Source organism: Callospermophilus lateralis, chromosome 1 (genome assembly GCF_048772815.1).
Source record: "Callospermophilus lateralis isolate mCalLat2 chromosome 1, mCalLat2.hap1, whole genome shotgun sequence".
NCBI classification, from domain to species: Eukaryota; Metazoa; Chordata; class Mammalia; order Rodentia; family Sciuridae; genus Callospermophilus; species Callospermophilus lateralis.
Window position 1 is genome coordinate 1,983,421 of NC_135305.1, and position 15,720 is coordinate 1,999,140.

The 15,720-nt window shown below is 50.0% G+C and overlaps 1 protein-coding gene across 1 annotated transcript; it reads right to left on the reverse strand.

Annotated features, from left to right (window-relative positions):
* Nucleotides 1–224: 224 nt before the first annotated feature.
* On the reverse strand, nt 225–14,915 carry Nom1 (nucleolar protein with MIF4G domain 1). The gene is made up of 11 exons (XM_076873045.2): nt 14,021–14,915; nt 13,716–13,843; nt 12,069–12,264; nt 8,895–9,218; nt 7,351–7,461; nt 6,541–6,708; nt 5,286–5,407; nt 3,546–3,678; nt 2,962–3,093; nt 1,080–1,189; nt 225–526 (listed from the first exon to the last, which is right to left on the reverse strand). Exons 1-11 carry the CDS (start codon nt 14,903–14,905, stop codon nt 352–354), a joined length of 2,484 nt encoding a protein of 827 aa, XP_076729160.2. The 5' UTR covers nt 14,906–14,915; the 3' UTR covers nt 225–351.
* Nucleotides 14,916–15,720: the final 805 nt, after the last annotated feature.

The following is a 15,720-nucleotide window of genomic DNA, read 5'->3' on the forward strand; positions in this document are numbered from 1 at the left end:
CCACACCAGTCTCACTGCACAGGGTGCACAGTTCAGAGCCTGCCCCTCCCTACCTTTTCCTGCCACCCCTAATGCATCATCTGAAAGTTATTAAAAACACAAATAGGGCTGGGTTGTGCTCAGCGGTAGAGCGCTTGCCTAGCACATGTGAGGCCCTGGGTTCAATCCTCAGCACCATTTAAAAAAAATAATAAAGTTATAAAAAACACCAACACGATACAATCTTGGATTAAAAAAATCATCTCAATAAATAACATTTACAATGTGACAGACTGTGACATTAGCCCTCCTCCTCTTCACTGAGCTGGACAGGCCTTGGAGATCCTGAGGACACCTGTGGGTTGGACATGCCTACATTCTCAGGGCGGCTTTGCCCTGCAGAGACCGCGTGGCAAGACTGGCCCTCTCTCTCAGCACGCTGGCTTCCTCGGGACTCTGGTGGGCCTGCACGTTCTTCAGTAAGAAGTGGCCAATGAAGAGCTTCAGACCCTCTCGCAACATCCCCAGCTTTGGGTTCTCAGACACTCTGGAAGAGAATTAGACAGACGCGTGTCAGGACAGATCTCAACGCAGGTACCCAGGAGGCAGTCGTAACCTAGTTCTGTTCCCTGTGGTGCTGGGAAGGAACCAGGGCCTCTTACACGCACAAAACCATCTCCCACTGAGCTAAACCGCGAGGCCTTCTGTTCCTTTTTATTTCTGTTTTTGAGGCAGGGTCTTCTACGTTGCTCAGGCTGGCCTCAAAACTCCTAGGCCCCAGGGATCGTCCTGCCTCCCAAGAAGCTGAACCCACAGATGTACATCACTGTGCCTGACTCTATGTAAAGCAGAATTTTCAACGAAGAACTTCAGGACAGGAGGTGGCTCAGTGTTAAAACTGCATGCCCAGCACACACAAGGCCCTGGGCAAGAGCCCAGCACTGAGAAAACAACAAGCACTCTTAGATATCAGCTTAACGTTAAGACTGACATGACTTATATAGCTACATGTGAAGCACAGTGCTGCTTCTGTAAACCAACCGGAATGAAAACATCTTTCTGTCCCTTTCTCATGTTTAATGAAACACCTGGGCACATACCTTGCAAAAATTAAACCCAGGTCTTCAACTTCTGTTTCCATTAACAGCATAGTCAACACTCTCCGTAAGAAGTGGACTCTGGGTTTGTCCAATTCGCTGAACTCAACCACCTACAGTCAGGAGACAGAAAAAAGTGACACTAGCTTAGCCAACTCTCCAGTGATCTGTAAAGAGTGCTAATGAGTAGGCATTTGACCCTTCCTCACTGCCCACACAGCCTGGTTTAAGAAGGTCTTTTAACTGCTAAAAATGAACAGCTGCTAGTAAGGAGGAGGTGCCATGGGGACCCTGCAGAGCTGGCAGGGGTGGCTGGTCAACCTGGCAGCACAACACAGCTTAGGGGGCCTATACTTCACAAGCCAGGAATGTAGTTTTTAGAACAGAAGCCTATTCTTGAGTGTGTTCTACCAGGTACAAGAGGCTGGACACTGCAGTTTCTGCTTTATGGCTGTCTATGTGGCATTCTGGTAGAGTCTGGACCACCCCTATCAACACATCTCTGTGTAGAGCTTAGGTCTAGGAAAGATGAACTCAGATATGTTTCCATCTTAGAAAACTATCAAAAACCCCAGAAATAATTTTAAATTTCAGTAGTGTAGCAAATAAATGTACTAGACTTATACAGTGGAAGTAATAAGATCACACAGAAGATCAGAGAAGAGAATTATAGATATTAACATATATAAATTGCAAACTTAATTTTAAAAAAGAACCGTGGAAAGTCACAAGAGCAAGATGACTACACGGTTCTGCCCAAACAGAGGGTAGACTATGTACTGGCTGTAGATGCACAGCACAGGGAGTACAAAACCACGCCAGGGAGAGATTCTGATCAAAGAGGGCCCCTCAGCCAGGTGCAGTGGCACATGCCTGTAATCCCAGTAATATCAGAGGCTGAAGCAGGAGGATTGTAAGTTTGAGGCCAGCTTCCACAACTTAGCCAGACCCTGTCTCAAAAAATAAAAAGAGCTGGGAAGTAGTTCAGCGGTAGAATACCCCGGTTCCAGTCCAGTATCAAAATAGAAAACAAACAAAAAGAACACCAGTGGGGAGAGTGGAGGGCAGGGCTGGGAGCCAGGGAGAACCCAAGTTCTACTGCCCACGAGTAAGCTTCCATTGCTCCTGTTCACCTGGGGCCACACCGACCCATTCTACACTGAGCCTGACTTGAGTAGGGAAGCGTAGATTTAGCTCAACGATGAGAAGATGTTATCTTATGTGTTCTAAATTACTCCAGTTCTCGGAATGGGGTGTGAAGACTGTACCCACACTTTCAGTGCAGTGGGAAACCCCACATCCCACACCCTACGAGAGGCAGGCAGTCATGGGCAGATGCTCTGACCACGGTGGGGAGCACACCCACGTACGCAGGGCACAGAGAAGAACTTGTCTCTGCACTTCGCCCAGCCCTGACCCTCAGGCTCTTCAAATGCTCAGAATTTTTTAGGGCACCCACACCCTGGTGGCTCCACTACCCAAGCCTTACTGGCCCACCTCAAATCCTGCCTTCTACAGGTAGGTCCACCATCTCCTCCAGAGGAACATTGGGCATCTATGTTTTTATGGCTCTGAAGTCTCAAACACAGAGTAGGGAGTCTGCAGCTTTCAAACACCCTATTTTGCAGACCCAGTACCAGGCCTCTATGCAGTGCCAGTCTACTGAGCACTGACTGGTCCAGGATTTTAAGATCAATCTCAAACCCAGAACAGATTTACTTAAGTTAGCAAGAAAACTGGAACCGAGCACTAATGTTCTAGGTAAATCTATACTGTGTATACAATGGTCACAACAATGAAACACTGTCCAGAATCTTGGAAAATTCATGCTTTACAAGTACAAAAAATAAGCAACTACACAGTGATTTTTAAATTGCTTACAAACCTTCAAAATGGAGAGCGGAAGCGATTTTGTCTTCAACAAGTGTGCCACCAGATGAACCAAATTCAAGAAATTAGTGGCTGGCAAATTTTCTAAGTCCCGAAATTTATCCCATATGCTGAACTGGAAAGTCATCTAGTAACAGTTAATAAAAAGAAAAAAATTAAAATTCAACAATCGGTAGACTAAACCACTAAGATGCTCTCATTCACTTATTTTTAATATTCTGAAACTCAGGACTTTCAGGAGCAACTATTCTGTCCTTTCAAATGGTCAGGAGCTTGAAACAGCTTTATAGTCATCTTTTGTTTGTGGTTCTCCCCTGAATTTACAAGGCACTGGGTTGGATCCCCAGCACCACCAAACCCTACCCCACCCCACCCCAGCAGATAAGCACTTTGAAGAAAGCTCTTGACAAGTGACGTTAAGAGACTGGTGTGGTGTAAGCAACATCCAGCCTCCTAGTGCAGGTGGTCCCTCTACCCAGTACTCTGGCTCCAAGAACTCATGTTTAGAATGTGAGCCGGACAGAATGCTGAGGAAAAGCGTCAGGACACAGGTAACTGGCAGCCTTCTGACCAAGTTACCTGGAATCGCCTTTCATAGCTGCAGAACTTGCTTGCCAAGAACGCATAGAAGGGATTGTACGTCTTCTCCTGCAAGCAGCAGTCCATGAGCACGTGGACCACCTCTCTCTCCTGCTGATCCTTCAGTCCCAGCCTGCAGCACAGAAACAGCCCAGCTAAGTCAGCACTCCACTTCCCACTTCCACAGCCAAAGAGCCCACGGGTCCTTCCTGTCTGGAAGAGTGTGGTTAAAAGTGAGCCAGGAGGCAGGTAGCAGCAACCAGACACAAGCCAGAGGTCTGGCCTTCCCCAGTTTCTTTGGGCCTCATTTTTCTAGTGATGTGGCAAAGTGTGGGAGGACACAACAGGGCTCGAGTTCTACCCCACCACAAAGCCCAGGACCCAAGTCCAACTGACACAGGCAGGACTCAAATGAAACCAGGTCTTGCTAAGATAATGATTTCACTTTTTCTTTCTTTCTTTCTTTTTGGTACCAGGGATTGAACTCAGGGGCACTCAACCACTGAGCCATACCCTCAGCTTATTTACAGACAGGATCTGTGTTGCTTAGCACCTCGAAGTTGCTGAAGCTGGCTTTGAACTCACGATCCTCCTGTCTCGGCCTCCAGAGCCACAGGGATTACAGGCGTGCGCCACTGTGCCTGGCTCACTTTTTCATTTTTAAAATTCACAGTGTACAGTCCTGTGGGTGCAGCTGTATAATCCCCCAGAGTCAGGTAACTGCAACCACACTGGAAAAAGAATTTCATCGCCCCCACAACACCCACACGCCTGTGCAGATAGCCATTCCCCAAGCTGCGGGCTACCACCAATCTTTTTTCCAGTCCTCTAGTTCTGACTCTGCCAGAATGCCACACAAACAGCCACAAAGCAGAAGCTGCGGGTGTCCAGCCTCTTGAACCTGGCAGAACACACTTAAGAGTCACCCATACAGCTGTGGGACTGGTACTTCGCCCTCTGTAACAGTGAACTGTAAGGATCCCACCCACTGCAGCAAGGACCCCTGGTTTGTTCACCCTTTCCCCAGAGGGGCGTGTGGGTTTTTTGGTAGTAGGGATGGAACCCAGGCTTCATGCATACTAGGCCACTGAGCCTCAACCCCAGGTCAGCCAATGACTGTGATGAATAAAAATGGGGAAAAAACTCATTGTTAGATGAAGACTGACTAGAAAACACAGAGGTACGCTCAGGGTTCCCACACTGACAAGGCACCCCAGTTTACAAAACCCCAACTATCAGAATACTAAAATGAGCCATTTCTCCCTGTATTGCATTATGAGTTTGAAGCAAATAAAGAAAAATGAGTTAAATTGTTCATTTAATTGTTATCTGATAACTAAGCACTTTGCATAAAGCATGCAAATGTTTTAAAAACCTGCTACAACAAATTATTACAGAACCATATTGGGACATTTTAAATGAGAAGCAAGAGGCAGCTTCAACATGAAGGCTCATACACTTTAAGCAATTCATGACAACCAACAGCTGCCGAAGACAGTGGCTGGCTACCAGATACTGGCTGCGAAGCCCTCAAATTGCAGCCTCCTACAGGGCTCCGCTGAGGGTCTACCAGGGCACACTAGTAGGAATGAGTGGCTTGCCAGAGACATGTGGCCCACCCAAGTGAGAGGACAGTGACAAAATTCCAGTTTTTCAGTCCTCCAAACACAAACCCCAGATCAAATTATTTCTTTCACCACTTCTAACTTGACAGGTCAAAACAAACAAACAAATGCTTACTTGAGCAGCTTTTCAAAAGCATCCAAAAAATCCTCACTCGTCATCATCGTACAGAAGATGCTCCTCCTAATGTCAGTGTTCATTCTCTGCTTCCGAGCAAGATCCAACATCTTTGAGCTTATCTGAAAAAGGAAGGATTAGTGTGTGGGCCATACAAATGTCTTGAGAGCTGTTTCCTGAGAAATACCATGCCACCTTTGGTTGAGTGTGCTCCTAAAGTTTCTAAAGAACAACTTGTACAATTTTGTGGCTTCAGCTCAGTATAACTAAATTGCACGTGAATACCTGTAGGTAAATTCCAAATCTTCATTTCTGGTTCACCACAAAGGGAAAATGTGGCAGGAGAAAAAGCCACTGGAGGAGAGAAGCACTGGATTTGGGATCTCAGGAGGGTGGAACATCAGCCTGAGCATCTCAGATCAAGTTCAGATATGGGAATCATGGTCATCAGGTGTACCCAGGGCCCAGGGCAGGAAAGGACACTGGGGACAAGGAAGGAGATCAAGAACAGATGCTAGTAAATAATTTTTTTCCACTTTTATTTTTTTTTGCGGGGGATGGTACCAGGGATTGAACTCAGGGGCACTTGACCACTGTCCACATCCCAGCCCTATTTTGTACTTTTATTAGAGTCAGGATCTCACTTGAGTTGCTTAGCACTTCACTAAATTGCTGAGGCTGGCTTTGAACTCGCCATCCTCCTGCCTCTGCCTCCCGAGCAGTTGGGATTACAGGTGTGTGCACCACACCCAGCTCCAACTCTAGCTAATAATGATAAATACAAATAAATGGGAAGATGTTTCATCCATGCTAATGGACTGGAACCTACATCTCCTGGGATACAGAACACATCCCAGTCTCAAGAATGGGTATCTGCAAAGTCAGTCTTGATTTTCACACACTCCCTTCAACTCTTAGATCTTTTGCACAATGCGTTTTGGGACTCTTAAAATCCTTAAAAAAGAAACAACAAAAACTGAATTATATGTTTGTTTTGTTTTCTCGAGCCAGGACCTTGCTATATTGCCTAGGCTGGTTCAAGTGTTCTTCCCACCTCAGCTTCCACGTAGCTGGGACTACAGGCATGTACCACATGCCTGGATTTAAATCATACCTTAACACTGGCAATTTTTATAAGGCTTTCAGATAAACCTAAGTGGCACACTTCCATAGCCATTCAGGAATAATCAGAACTACTCTAGCAGAGCTGGCACTCAGCACAGCAGGGTGCCAGTCAAGCACTGGGTCTCCATACCAAGGCCGCAGGCGGCTTCTGCTGAAGTGCATGATGACTGTTGTCAATCATCGGAGTCCCGCTCCAAGCAGACCCCACAATCCACCAACGCCCAGTTTGTTCTGCATTCAAAAGACCATCCCAAGAGATGCGAAGCTGAGTCTCAGAACCTGAGCTGGCACTGCGCACCTGATTAGAGAAAAAGGTTTAATGAGATGCTTTAATTGGTTCATAGTCTGTACTGTGATCATACTTTCTTTCTTTCTTTTTGTCCAGGATTGAACCCAGGGGTGCTTAACCATTGAGCCACATCCCCAGCCCCTTTTTATGTTTTATTTAGAGACAGGATCTTGCTGAGTTGTTTAGGGCCTCTCTAAGTTGCTGAGTGTGGTTTTGAACTTGAGATCCTCCTGCTTCAGCCTCTCGAGCCACCGTGATTACAGGCGTGCACCACTGTGCCTGGCTCACTTTCATATTTTTGATAATGGAATTTTTGGTGCACGAACATTGCAATAAGTCTCTGGCAACTGGGACAGTTAGTCTGTTTGGAATAATGCCAAAACAAGCAGTCAACTCACCGTATTCTGTGTGAGGTCTGTGGGTCTGCCACCCAAGTAACGTCTCTTAGGCACAGTCGTGACAACAGGCTCCTACTGCACAGCAAGCTGAGCACCTTGGGAGGACCAGCTACAGGGGCTGTGCAGGAGGGCGGAGGCCACTCACAGGGCAGCTTCCGTCTTCTCTCAGGCCCCAACTCACAGGTCCCGCTCCCTCTCCCAATGGGGCCCTGCTGCCCTGAGGTTCGGGGCAAGGCAGTAGGCAGCCACTCACCAGAGCTCGCTGCACCTTCCTCAGTCTCTCCACGGGCTCGGGATCATAGCCTGGAATTTTGCGCATGTCATTGTTCTTCAAGGCCAGCATCGTCTCCAGCATAAATCGGACCTTTAAGGAAAAGGAAGGGGAGAAATAAACCCCAAACCAAAATGAAATCTCCCATCATTTCAAGCAGTTTGAACATTCCTGGACATCCCCCCCTTGCTGGATCTTCAGCCTCTCCCCGACCAACTTATCAACCGGAAACAGTAACACACTTACAGGAGAGTTACAAGGACAGCACAGAGTCTGTCTACATACTTCCTCAAACATTAACTCTTGATACGATCTCCACATCATAAAATCAACCTCTTTAAAATAAACAAGTAGGTGATTTCCGGTATATTCCAAGCTAGGCAACTGTGCCCACAATCACCTTTAGAATCTGCATAATGCCCAGAAGAGGAACTCCAATCCCTCAATAGCCGCTGGCATTCTCCACCTCCCTGCCCCAGGCGGCCACCTCTGCTGTCAGCTTTTGGGCATTAGCCAGCAAGAATATAATCTGCACTCCCTCCCACCCCACCCACTCCCCACTTCACCCCCTGCTGCCTCTGCAGACCCACTGCCCTGGTGCACAAAGGGCAGCTATCAATAATGCTCCTCATCAGACAATGATCGAAATGAAAATCCAGTCCCTTTCCCTTGACCTCAACATCCCACCTAAAGAGTAAATTCTTCTCAGGACTCTGGCCTCTGTGACCCACCCCCCAGTATCCTGCCACCTTGCCCACCAGCTCTTCCTCCTTCCTGCAGCTCCACACTGCTGCCTGTAACCACAGGGATCCCTTCACCCTAGTGGGGGATCCCACATACTCCCATGGCTTCCAGGATTCCTGGCATGAGGGTGACCCCTGGCTCACTGCCCTTTGAGATGTGGGTTTCCTCCTGCACCTCCTCCCGTGCACCTGAAGGGGGGCCCCCTGCCCTTACTTCCTTCAGCCCTGCTCCCCACTAAACTTGGCTGCTTCTGACTCCCAAGGCCACATTCACTGCCAGGGTGCCTATGTCACCACCATCTCCCAGACTCCTACAGCGTCCCCCCCAATTCCTCCAGCCACTTCCCCTCTCTTCTACACTGTCACCAAAGTGACTCCTAAAACAACTTCCATCCCTGGAGTACCTGCCGAGAACCCTCTGGGTCCTCCATGACGAAGGCCCCAGGCCCGGCCCCCTCTCCTCACTCCTGGTGGTGTCCCCAGGTCTAACATGGCCCTCTCCTTCCTCCTCAACAATCACGTCTTCTTCCCCTCAGGCGCATCAGGTGCTGCTCCCCACCCCTCACGACTGCAGGGGCAAAGCCGAGAGCCCCGAGTTACAGATGGGGAAACAGAGGCCTGCAAGACTCGGCCCTGCTGCTGCACAGGGGCTAGAGAAGGCTGAAGATAAGGGAAACCACTGAGGAAGGGAAGTGTCCTATTTACCCCAGGGGCTTATTGTTAAGCTCTGGTCAGTTTGTATGCTCTCAAGCACTCAGGAAGCAGGTCAAATGGCACTCATACCCTGGTCTGGTCCTGAAACATGCTGCCTGCCCCAATGGCTTTGGCCTGGGCATCTGTGATCAGCTCCTTCAGCGACAAGGCGTCATCTTTTCTCAATGCAAAGCCCACATTTTTCAGCATTAACAGGATCAGCTCAATGTCTTTTTCGGTGAAAGTTGAAATAAGTTTCTTCAAAATGTCAAAGATGAGGAGAGACTGCACCACGTGGAAGTTGTACAGATGGGCGATGATGGTGAAAAGGTTATCGCACTCTTTCCCTTCACCTCCATTTCTGTAGACGTCATCAAACTTCCTCACCACAGCCTCCAGAAAGCAAGCACCAACCTGAGCAGGACAACAGCAAGCGTGTCGTCACCCGTTCTGGGGACTTCTCCTTCAACACACTGAATAAGTGCCTGTACACAGGCAGAACATAAACTCCAACAGGGCAACCTTCAGGAACTCAAGTATGGCTGCCCCACAAGAGCACACGCCGGTAAGCAGCTGAGCACCAACCTGTGCTGAAAGGGTCTCCGCTCTAGGCCAAGTACAAAGTCGTAATTTGGTGGGCAATGTCCATTCTGGTTCCTTGGAAAAACAAACTTGCTAAAAATGTGTTAAGACAGGTGTGGCAGCGATATCTGTCTTGGAAGACTGAAGTGAGAGAGGATCACACGTTCAAGGCCAGCCTGAGACCCTGTCTCAAAATAAAATTTAAAAAGGGATGGGAATATGGCTCAGTGGAAGAGTGCTGCTGGGTTCAATCCCCAGTACCTGCCCCCCACAAACGTTAAAACACAACTGTATCTCTAAAAATGTTCTACTACCTAGTAACACTCGTTCTCAGAATTGCTTATTTCAAGTTACTGTCCTCTAATAAGCAGTGTAAGTGAACTTTAAAGAAAACAGCACATTCTCGACAGACAGCAAAGGTCCCCAGAGGCAAGTGCTTCATCACCAGGAGGTGCCAGAGGAAGGACAGCAGCTCTAGTGACTCAGCTCCACTCTCAGGGCCCAGATGTGGGTGTGCTGTTCTTTGGGGAGAGCACAAGGCCAAGAAGTAGCAGTGGCCTGGTGAAACAGGGCAAGCTCACCAGAGAGCCATCCTCTTGTTCTTCTGGCACATTCTAGTCCAGATTCCCGAAGTATGTCCTGGAGGAGGAAGGACTTCCATCCTGTCACTCTGTAAGACTGAGACCTAACTCAAAAATGGCAGCTGTCATCTTGCCATATTACTATCTTGTAACTGTTTTCTCTCAAATCCCAACTCCAGTTGAGACCAGAGGAAGCAGATGGGAGCGGGGATGTGGTGGTGAACTCCAGTGATGCTGGCAATCCACAGGAGAGATGGCCTTACCAGGGCAGCCATGCTGGGTCAGAAAGGAAGGGCTGGGTGCCAGTGATCCCTAGGAACACTGGCAGGGTGTGGCAGGCCTGATCCAACACATCAGGTGTGTGTGATTTCCAGGCTTTCAACCTGGGTGACTTCTAAGCAGGTGGGGAGGAGGCTGGGAGCTGGACTGTCTGTGTGAGCTTACTACACTCTAACTGCAGGTCAGGCTGCAGATGTGCACATGCGTGAAGGTCCGCGGGAGGAGGAGCTCCAGCAGACTGCAGGGTGCGGTGGGAAAGCAGGCGCGTCACCGCCGGGCTGCCGCCTGCTCAATGCCAAAAGAGCCCAGCCACTGGCAGCAGGCAACAGAGGGTTCCCAGAAGCCAGTTCCCATAGGCTGGATGTGCCTTTTAGTTTTTAAAGGCCTGAGATAAACACATTTAACCTGTAAACTCCCATCTCAAGTCCCTTCACTAAAGATAAATCTGAAAAATATAATCCCCTGGTATGACCATCATCTTCTATTAAAAAACAATTAAAAAGAAATTAGGGGGCTGGGGCTGTAGCTCAGTGTCAGAGCGCTTGTCCAGCATGTGTGAGCATGTGAGGCACTGGGTTTGAGCCCCAGCACTGCACAAAAATAATTCCACTTAATGTGTTCAAAATTCATTTTTCTAGGGGTTGGGGCTGTAGCTCAGTGGTAGAGCACTTGCCTCAAATGTGTGAGGCACTGGATTTGATCCTCAGCACCACATAAAAAATAAACATATTGTGTTCATCTACAACTAAAAAAAAATTCATTTTTCTAAAATTAAGTTTGGCAAATTTTAACATCAACCCATACAGATCTGATTGTTTCCCTGTAAATGATTATGGGAGCAATGCAGCAGCTGACACCATGATCTTTAACACATTTTTTTTCTTCCCATGAATTTCTGTGAGATGTTTTTTTAGTATAGCTCTGAAAGAAGTTTAATGGAACCAGCATCCTGAGCGCTTGTCCTATCTGGCAGAAGTTTTAGAGACTGTCATTAGCTGAAGTACCATAATGACTTCCCCTTGGAACAAGCCACCTCATTGTCCTTCGTGCTATTAGTGAAGGTGTGAATGAGAAGCAGGAGCACTAACCCCATGTTTTCACATCAAGCTGACTCCCCACGTGCTACGGGTGATCAGGGTCATGACTTTTATGTAACTCACTGTGAAATACTGTTTATAACACAGTTCGATTATTAAGTCTGCTGAAGTACACCAGAGACATCTAGAAGGATAGGGTACGGACTAAGCTAGCCACATAACAGCACTGAATTATGGTCATCCTGGGGCACCAGCAAAGATGTCCAGAGCTTCCATTATGTTTTGTAATGGCAAAATAATGGACTTTCACACTTATATGTGAACAGGAGTATGGCTCTTAGGGGGAAAAACACTTTAAAAAAGAGCGATTCTCCAAGTAGCTGGTGCAGAGTTTCCACAAAAGATCCCAAGACAGTTGAGCAGACTCCTGAACCAGCTGTGGGGCCTGGGCCACTTTCTTCTGCCCTCAGCTTCCCTGTGCTCAGTTGGTCATAAGGCCACCACCTTTCCAAATGTTGCCACAATGCTGCCATTGCTGGCTAAGAAAACCATGGTTCATTAAACTTCCCAGGAAGAGCAATGAGAACTGCGGAGGCAGGGAAAGGGGAAGAGCAGAATTGCAACAAGAAAATCTCCTTCCCTGTTGTAAACGGACTCAGCAAGCACTTAATGAGTCAGCCTCTTTCCTATGGTCATCACATGTAGTAACTGTTGACCTACACCATGGAGGACCAAGGCCATCCCAGGTGACAGGGCCAGTGGGTGGAGAAAAGGTGGGAGCGTACCTCAATTCCGACAGTGTGGTGAAGGATGCTGACCAAGAGGACGTGCTCCATCATCAGCCTGCTGGGCATGGCTGAGGCAGTGACGCAGGCACCCAGGAGGGCAGCTGTCACTGTGTCATTCATGTCCTTCCTGCTATTGGCCATGTATAGCTCCTCCAGCTGCCCACTTATGGATGCCATGTTTGGCTCACTCAACCTGCAGGAATGTAAACACAGAAACACAATTAAATATAATTTTCCAGTTCAAACTCAGTTATCAATACTACCAATATATCCTATCTAATATATGCTTCTGACCCAGAAACAACTGATCCTGCTGCAATAACCCAGCATATTCTGCTCATCATCACAGAACACTATAGAGTTCTGAAATAATACAACTGTCTTTTCAGTTGAAATGTAACCAGTGAGGTATGCCACGGAGGGTCTGTGAGTCTGCAGAAACTTGGGTATCCTGATCTGACATTCCCAGGTGTAGGAACCATCTAAGCAGTGTATCATTTGGAAAACCACCAATTCGCCCACTTCTTAGATGGCACACATGCACGGTTTCTACACTGAAGAGGGTGCTCTGTCTGAATGAGTAGTGAGAGAGGACTGTGCAAGGAAGACTATTCACCACACACCTGTGCTACTACTAAAAGGGACATCACAACACCTTGCTTCAGTAAAACTTCTGGGACACCACTGGCAATGTTTCAATTTCAATTAAGCAACATAGGGGAAGAGGCGGCACAAGTGACGGGTTCTGTATCCTGATTGTGGCAGTGGTCACCTAAATCTTCATGTAACAAACTACAGAGAACCTCTTTCTCTCAAACATACAAGCACATAAAAACAGTGAAACCTGAACAAGCTCTAGGGGTTGTTACATCAGTTCCCTCATATGTCTGTGTGGTGCTGGGGATGGAATCCAGGCCTCATGAATACTAGGTTAGCACTCTACCACTAGCTACACTCCCAGCCCCTGGTTGCTTCTCAATGGTACTCTAGCAATAGAAAATGTAACCTTTGGGAGAAGGCAGGTGTATAGCATGCAGGAATGCCCTGTACCCTATGAATCTACCGAAAAAAAAAAAAGAGCAATATACATTTAAAAGAGTGGCTGCCTTTCGAGGATTTAGAAGAGGGGCATGAAGGTCTTCTGGTGAGAGTTATGGGAGAACTGGAGGAGAGCATTAGCGCAAGAAGGACTTGAACTTGTTTCTTAAAACATAGGCTAACTGTAGATGGTTAAGTGGTGTGGTCCCAGCTACATGGCTTCCAATTACCCTTTTAGAGTCTAAATGTCAACATAGGGGGATGAAGGACCAGCATCCTGACCAGGTGCACTCATTTCTGCAAGGGGGATCCCTGCCAGGTCTTCCTCCACTATTCCTGGGAGGATGTTCCCTGCCCCATTCCAGCCTCAGAGTGGCAACAGGAGTCCCCTGCTGCCTTCAAACCCTGTAAGGACTCACCATACCAAACAGCTGGGCAACATTTCCTCAACATAAGGATGTGGTTGCCCTAAGGCAGGCACAGAAGGGATCTGAAAACAGCTACAAGTCCTGCCCATCACTTGCATCTTGTCATTCTGGGACAGTTTCTGTGTTTTAGAAACAGCATTGCTCCAAGGGAGAGAGCGCAACAACTCTGGAAGGTTACCTGTTAATCAGGCCTTTGACGTGCTTCTTCAGCCTTTCTAACTCCTCCTTCCTGCGCTGGTCCACTGTCTCCTGGGCTGGCCGCAGCCGAGGTGGGATGTACTTTTCGCCACTTTCACAAAGCCTCTCCTTGAAAAAAGAGAATAATATATTCGCAAAAAAGAAAATGCATATTTATACACAGAACTACCAACTCCGCGCAGCTGTTAGTCTACTGACTTTTTAACACACCGCGAGCGCCCTACTGCAGCGCACTGGCTCCGGGGCTGACGGCCATCCCCGGGACCCAGGGAAGTTCCGCGGTACCTGCTGGGTCGTGCCGTCCGCCCCCGAAGAGCCTGCCCTCTCTTCTCCGTCTTCTGCGAAACGGACTCTCTTCCTCCCGGCTTTCTCCCGCGCCTCGCCTTCGGGCTCTTCCCCGCTGTCCGGCTCGGGCTCCGCGGCGTCCTCCGCACTCTGCGGCTCCGAGTCGCTGTCCAGGTCACTCTCGGGGAGCGACGCGCCCGCCTCCTCCTCCTCCTCGTCGCCGCTGCTCTCGTACAGCCCGCCGGCCCCCGACCCCAGCACGCCCAGGATGTAGTCCAGCCCGTCGCGCGCGAAGCCGGGCGGCACGGCGCTGCCCTCGGCCCTCTTCCTGCGCTTGCTCAGGCCCAGGCAGCGCTCCAGCTTGCGGATCTCCCGGTCCTCCTCCTCGTTGGCCGCGAGAAGCGCCCGCTTGCGGGCGGCGGCGGCGGGGCTGGCCTTGCCCGGGCGAGCCGGGGCCTTGGCTGGGGCTGGGGCCTCGGGGACAGCCGTGGCCAGGGCCGGGGACGGCGCGGCCTTGGCGCGGGACGAGGCCGTGGCCCTGGCGGGGGCCGAGGCCTGGGCCGGGGGCGGCGCGGGCTCCCCCGCGCTGCCCTCCTGCTTCCCCGCCGCGGCGCCCGCGGCCCTCTGCAGGCGCCGCGCTTTCCTCAGCTGCCGCTTCTCCCTCCGCAGCTCCTTGCGGCTCTTCCTGCCGCCCGGCCGGGAGCGCACCACGGCGCCGCGCCCCTCGGCCTCTCCCCCGGAGGTGGCCCGCACGAACCCCTCCACGGCCACCCGCAGCCGCTGCAGAGCGCCCTCGCCGCCGCGCCCGCCGCCACGCTTCTTACGAACCACTCGCCTTCGGCCACCTCCCGAACTGGCCGCTCTCGCGGTCACGGACGCCGCCATTTTCCGGGATGATCTCGGACCACAACTTCCGCCGCGGGACTTCCGGGCGAGAGCGAGCGCGGGGCTTGGCGGGTGTCGCCCCCTGCCGGCCGGGGCCCGCAGTAGCGGACACAAGAACATTGGGTTTCAAAGGGAACCTGTGAATTGTGTCCGGCCACACCCTCCCAGAGCTCGCCGCAGCTGGGCGTCGCGGGGCCGTGCGTGTTCGCACGTGTGCCCGTGGGGAAAGGCCCCGTGCAGGTTCTGTGTATCCTAGGGAGGAGCCGCGTGCTCAGCCTTACAGCTCTGCCATTTGCAACCTGCGCTCTGCCTTGGGGCTCCTTAAGGACTCATTTTTCCTGAGAGTAGTGTAGTCCTGCTTAAGAGGATGCCACACATTTATTCAACGGTCCTCTGTTGGTAGTGCACTGAGATGAAATAGTGTCCACCTGAAGCCTGGGATGTGTCCTTGTGTGGACATCGGGTCTTTCCAGATGTAGGCAAGTTTAGATGAGGGCATACTGATTTGGAGTGAGCCCTCAATCCAGGGACTGGGGGCATCTTAGAAGAAGAGGGGCATTTGGACGCCCAGGGAGCTGGCCATGTGCAGGTGGAGATGGGGCTCATGTGTCTGCAAGCCTCATGTCTCGTCCACAGCCCAGGTGTGGCAGGGCAGAGGGAAGGCCAAAGTGCCAGAGGCAGCCTGCGAGACAGAGTTATTGGGGAGCAATTATAGACATCAGTGACTGCCTCAAGAAGAGTTTGGTGGCAACAGGCTGAAAGGAGCACATCTGTCCCTCGTGTTTTGTCCAAGGAAACCAGCAGGATGAGTGACA

Coding starts and splice junctions, on each gene's coding strand:
- Nom1 (XM_076873045.2), bottom strand. CDS start 14,905: ATGGCGGCGTCCGTGACCGCGAGAGCGGCCAGTTCGGGAGGTGGCCGA. Junction 12,265..13,715: donor GTCAAAGGCCTGATTAACAG/GTAACCTTCCAG, acceptor ACATTCCTGCAG/GTTGAGTGAGCCAAACATGG. Junction 3,094..3,545: donor GCTATGAAAGGCGATTCCAG/GTAACTTGGTCA, acceptor AACTGTTACTAG/ATGACTTTCCAGTTCAGCAT.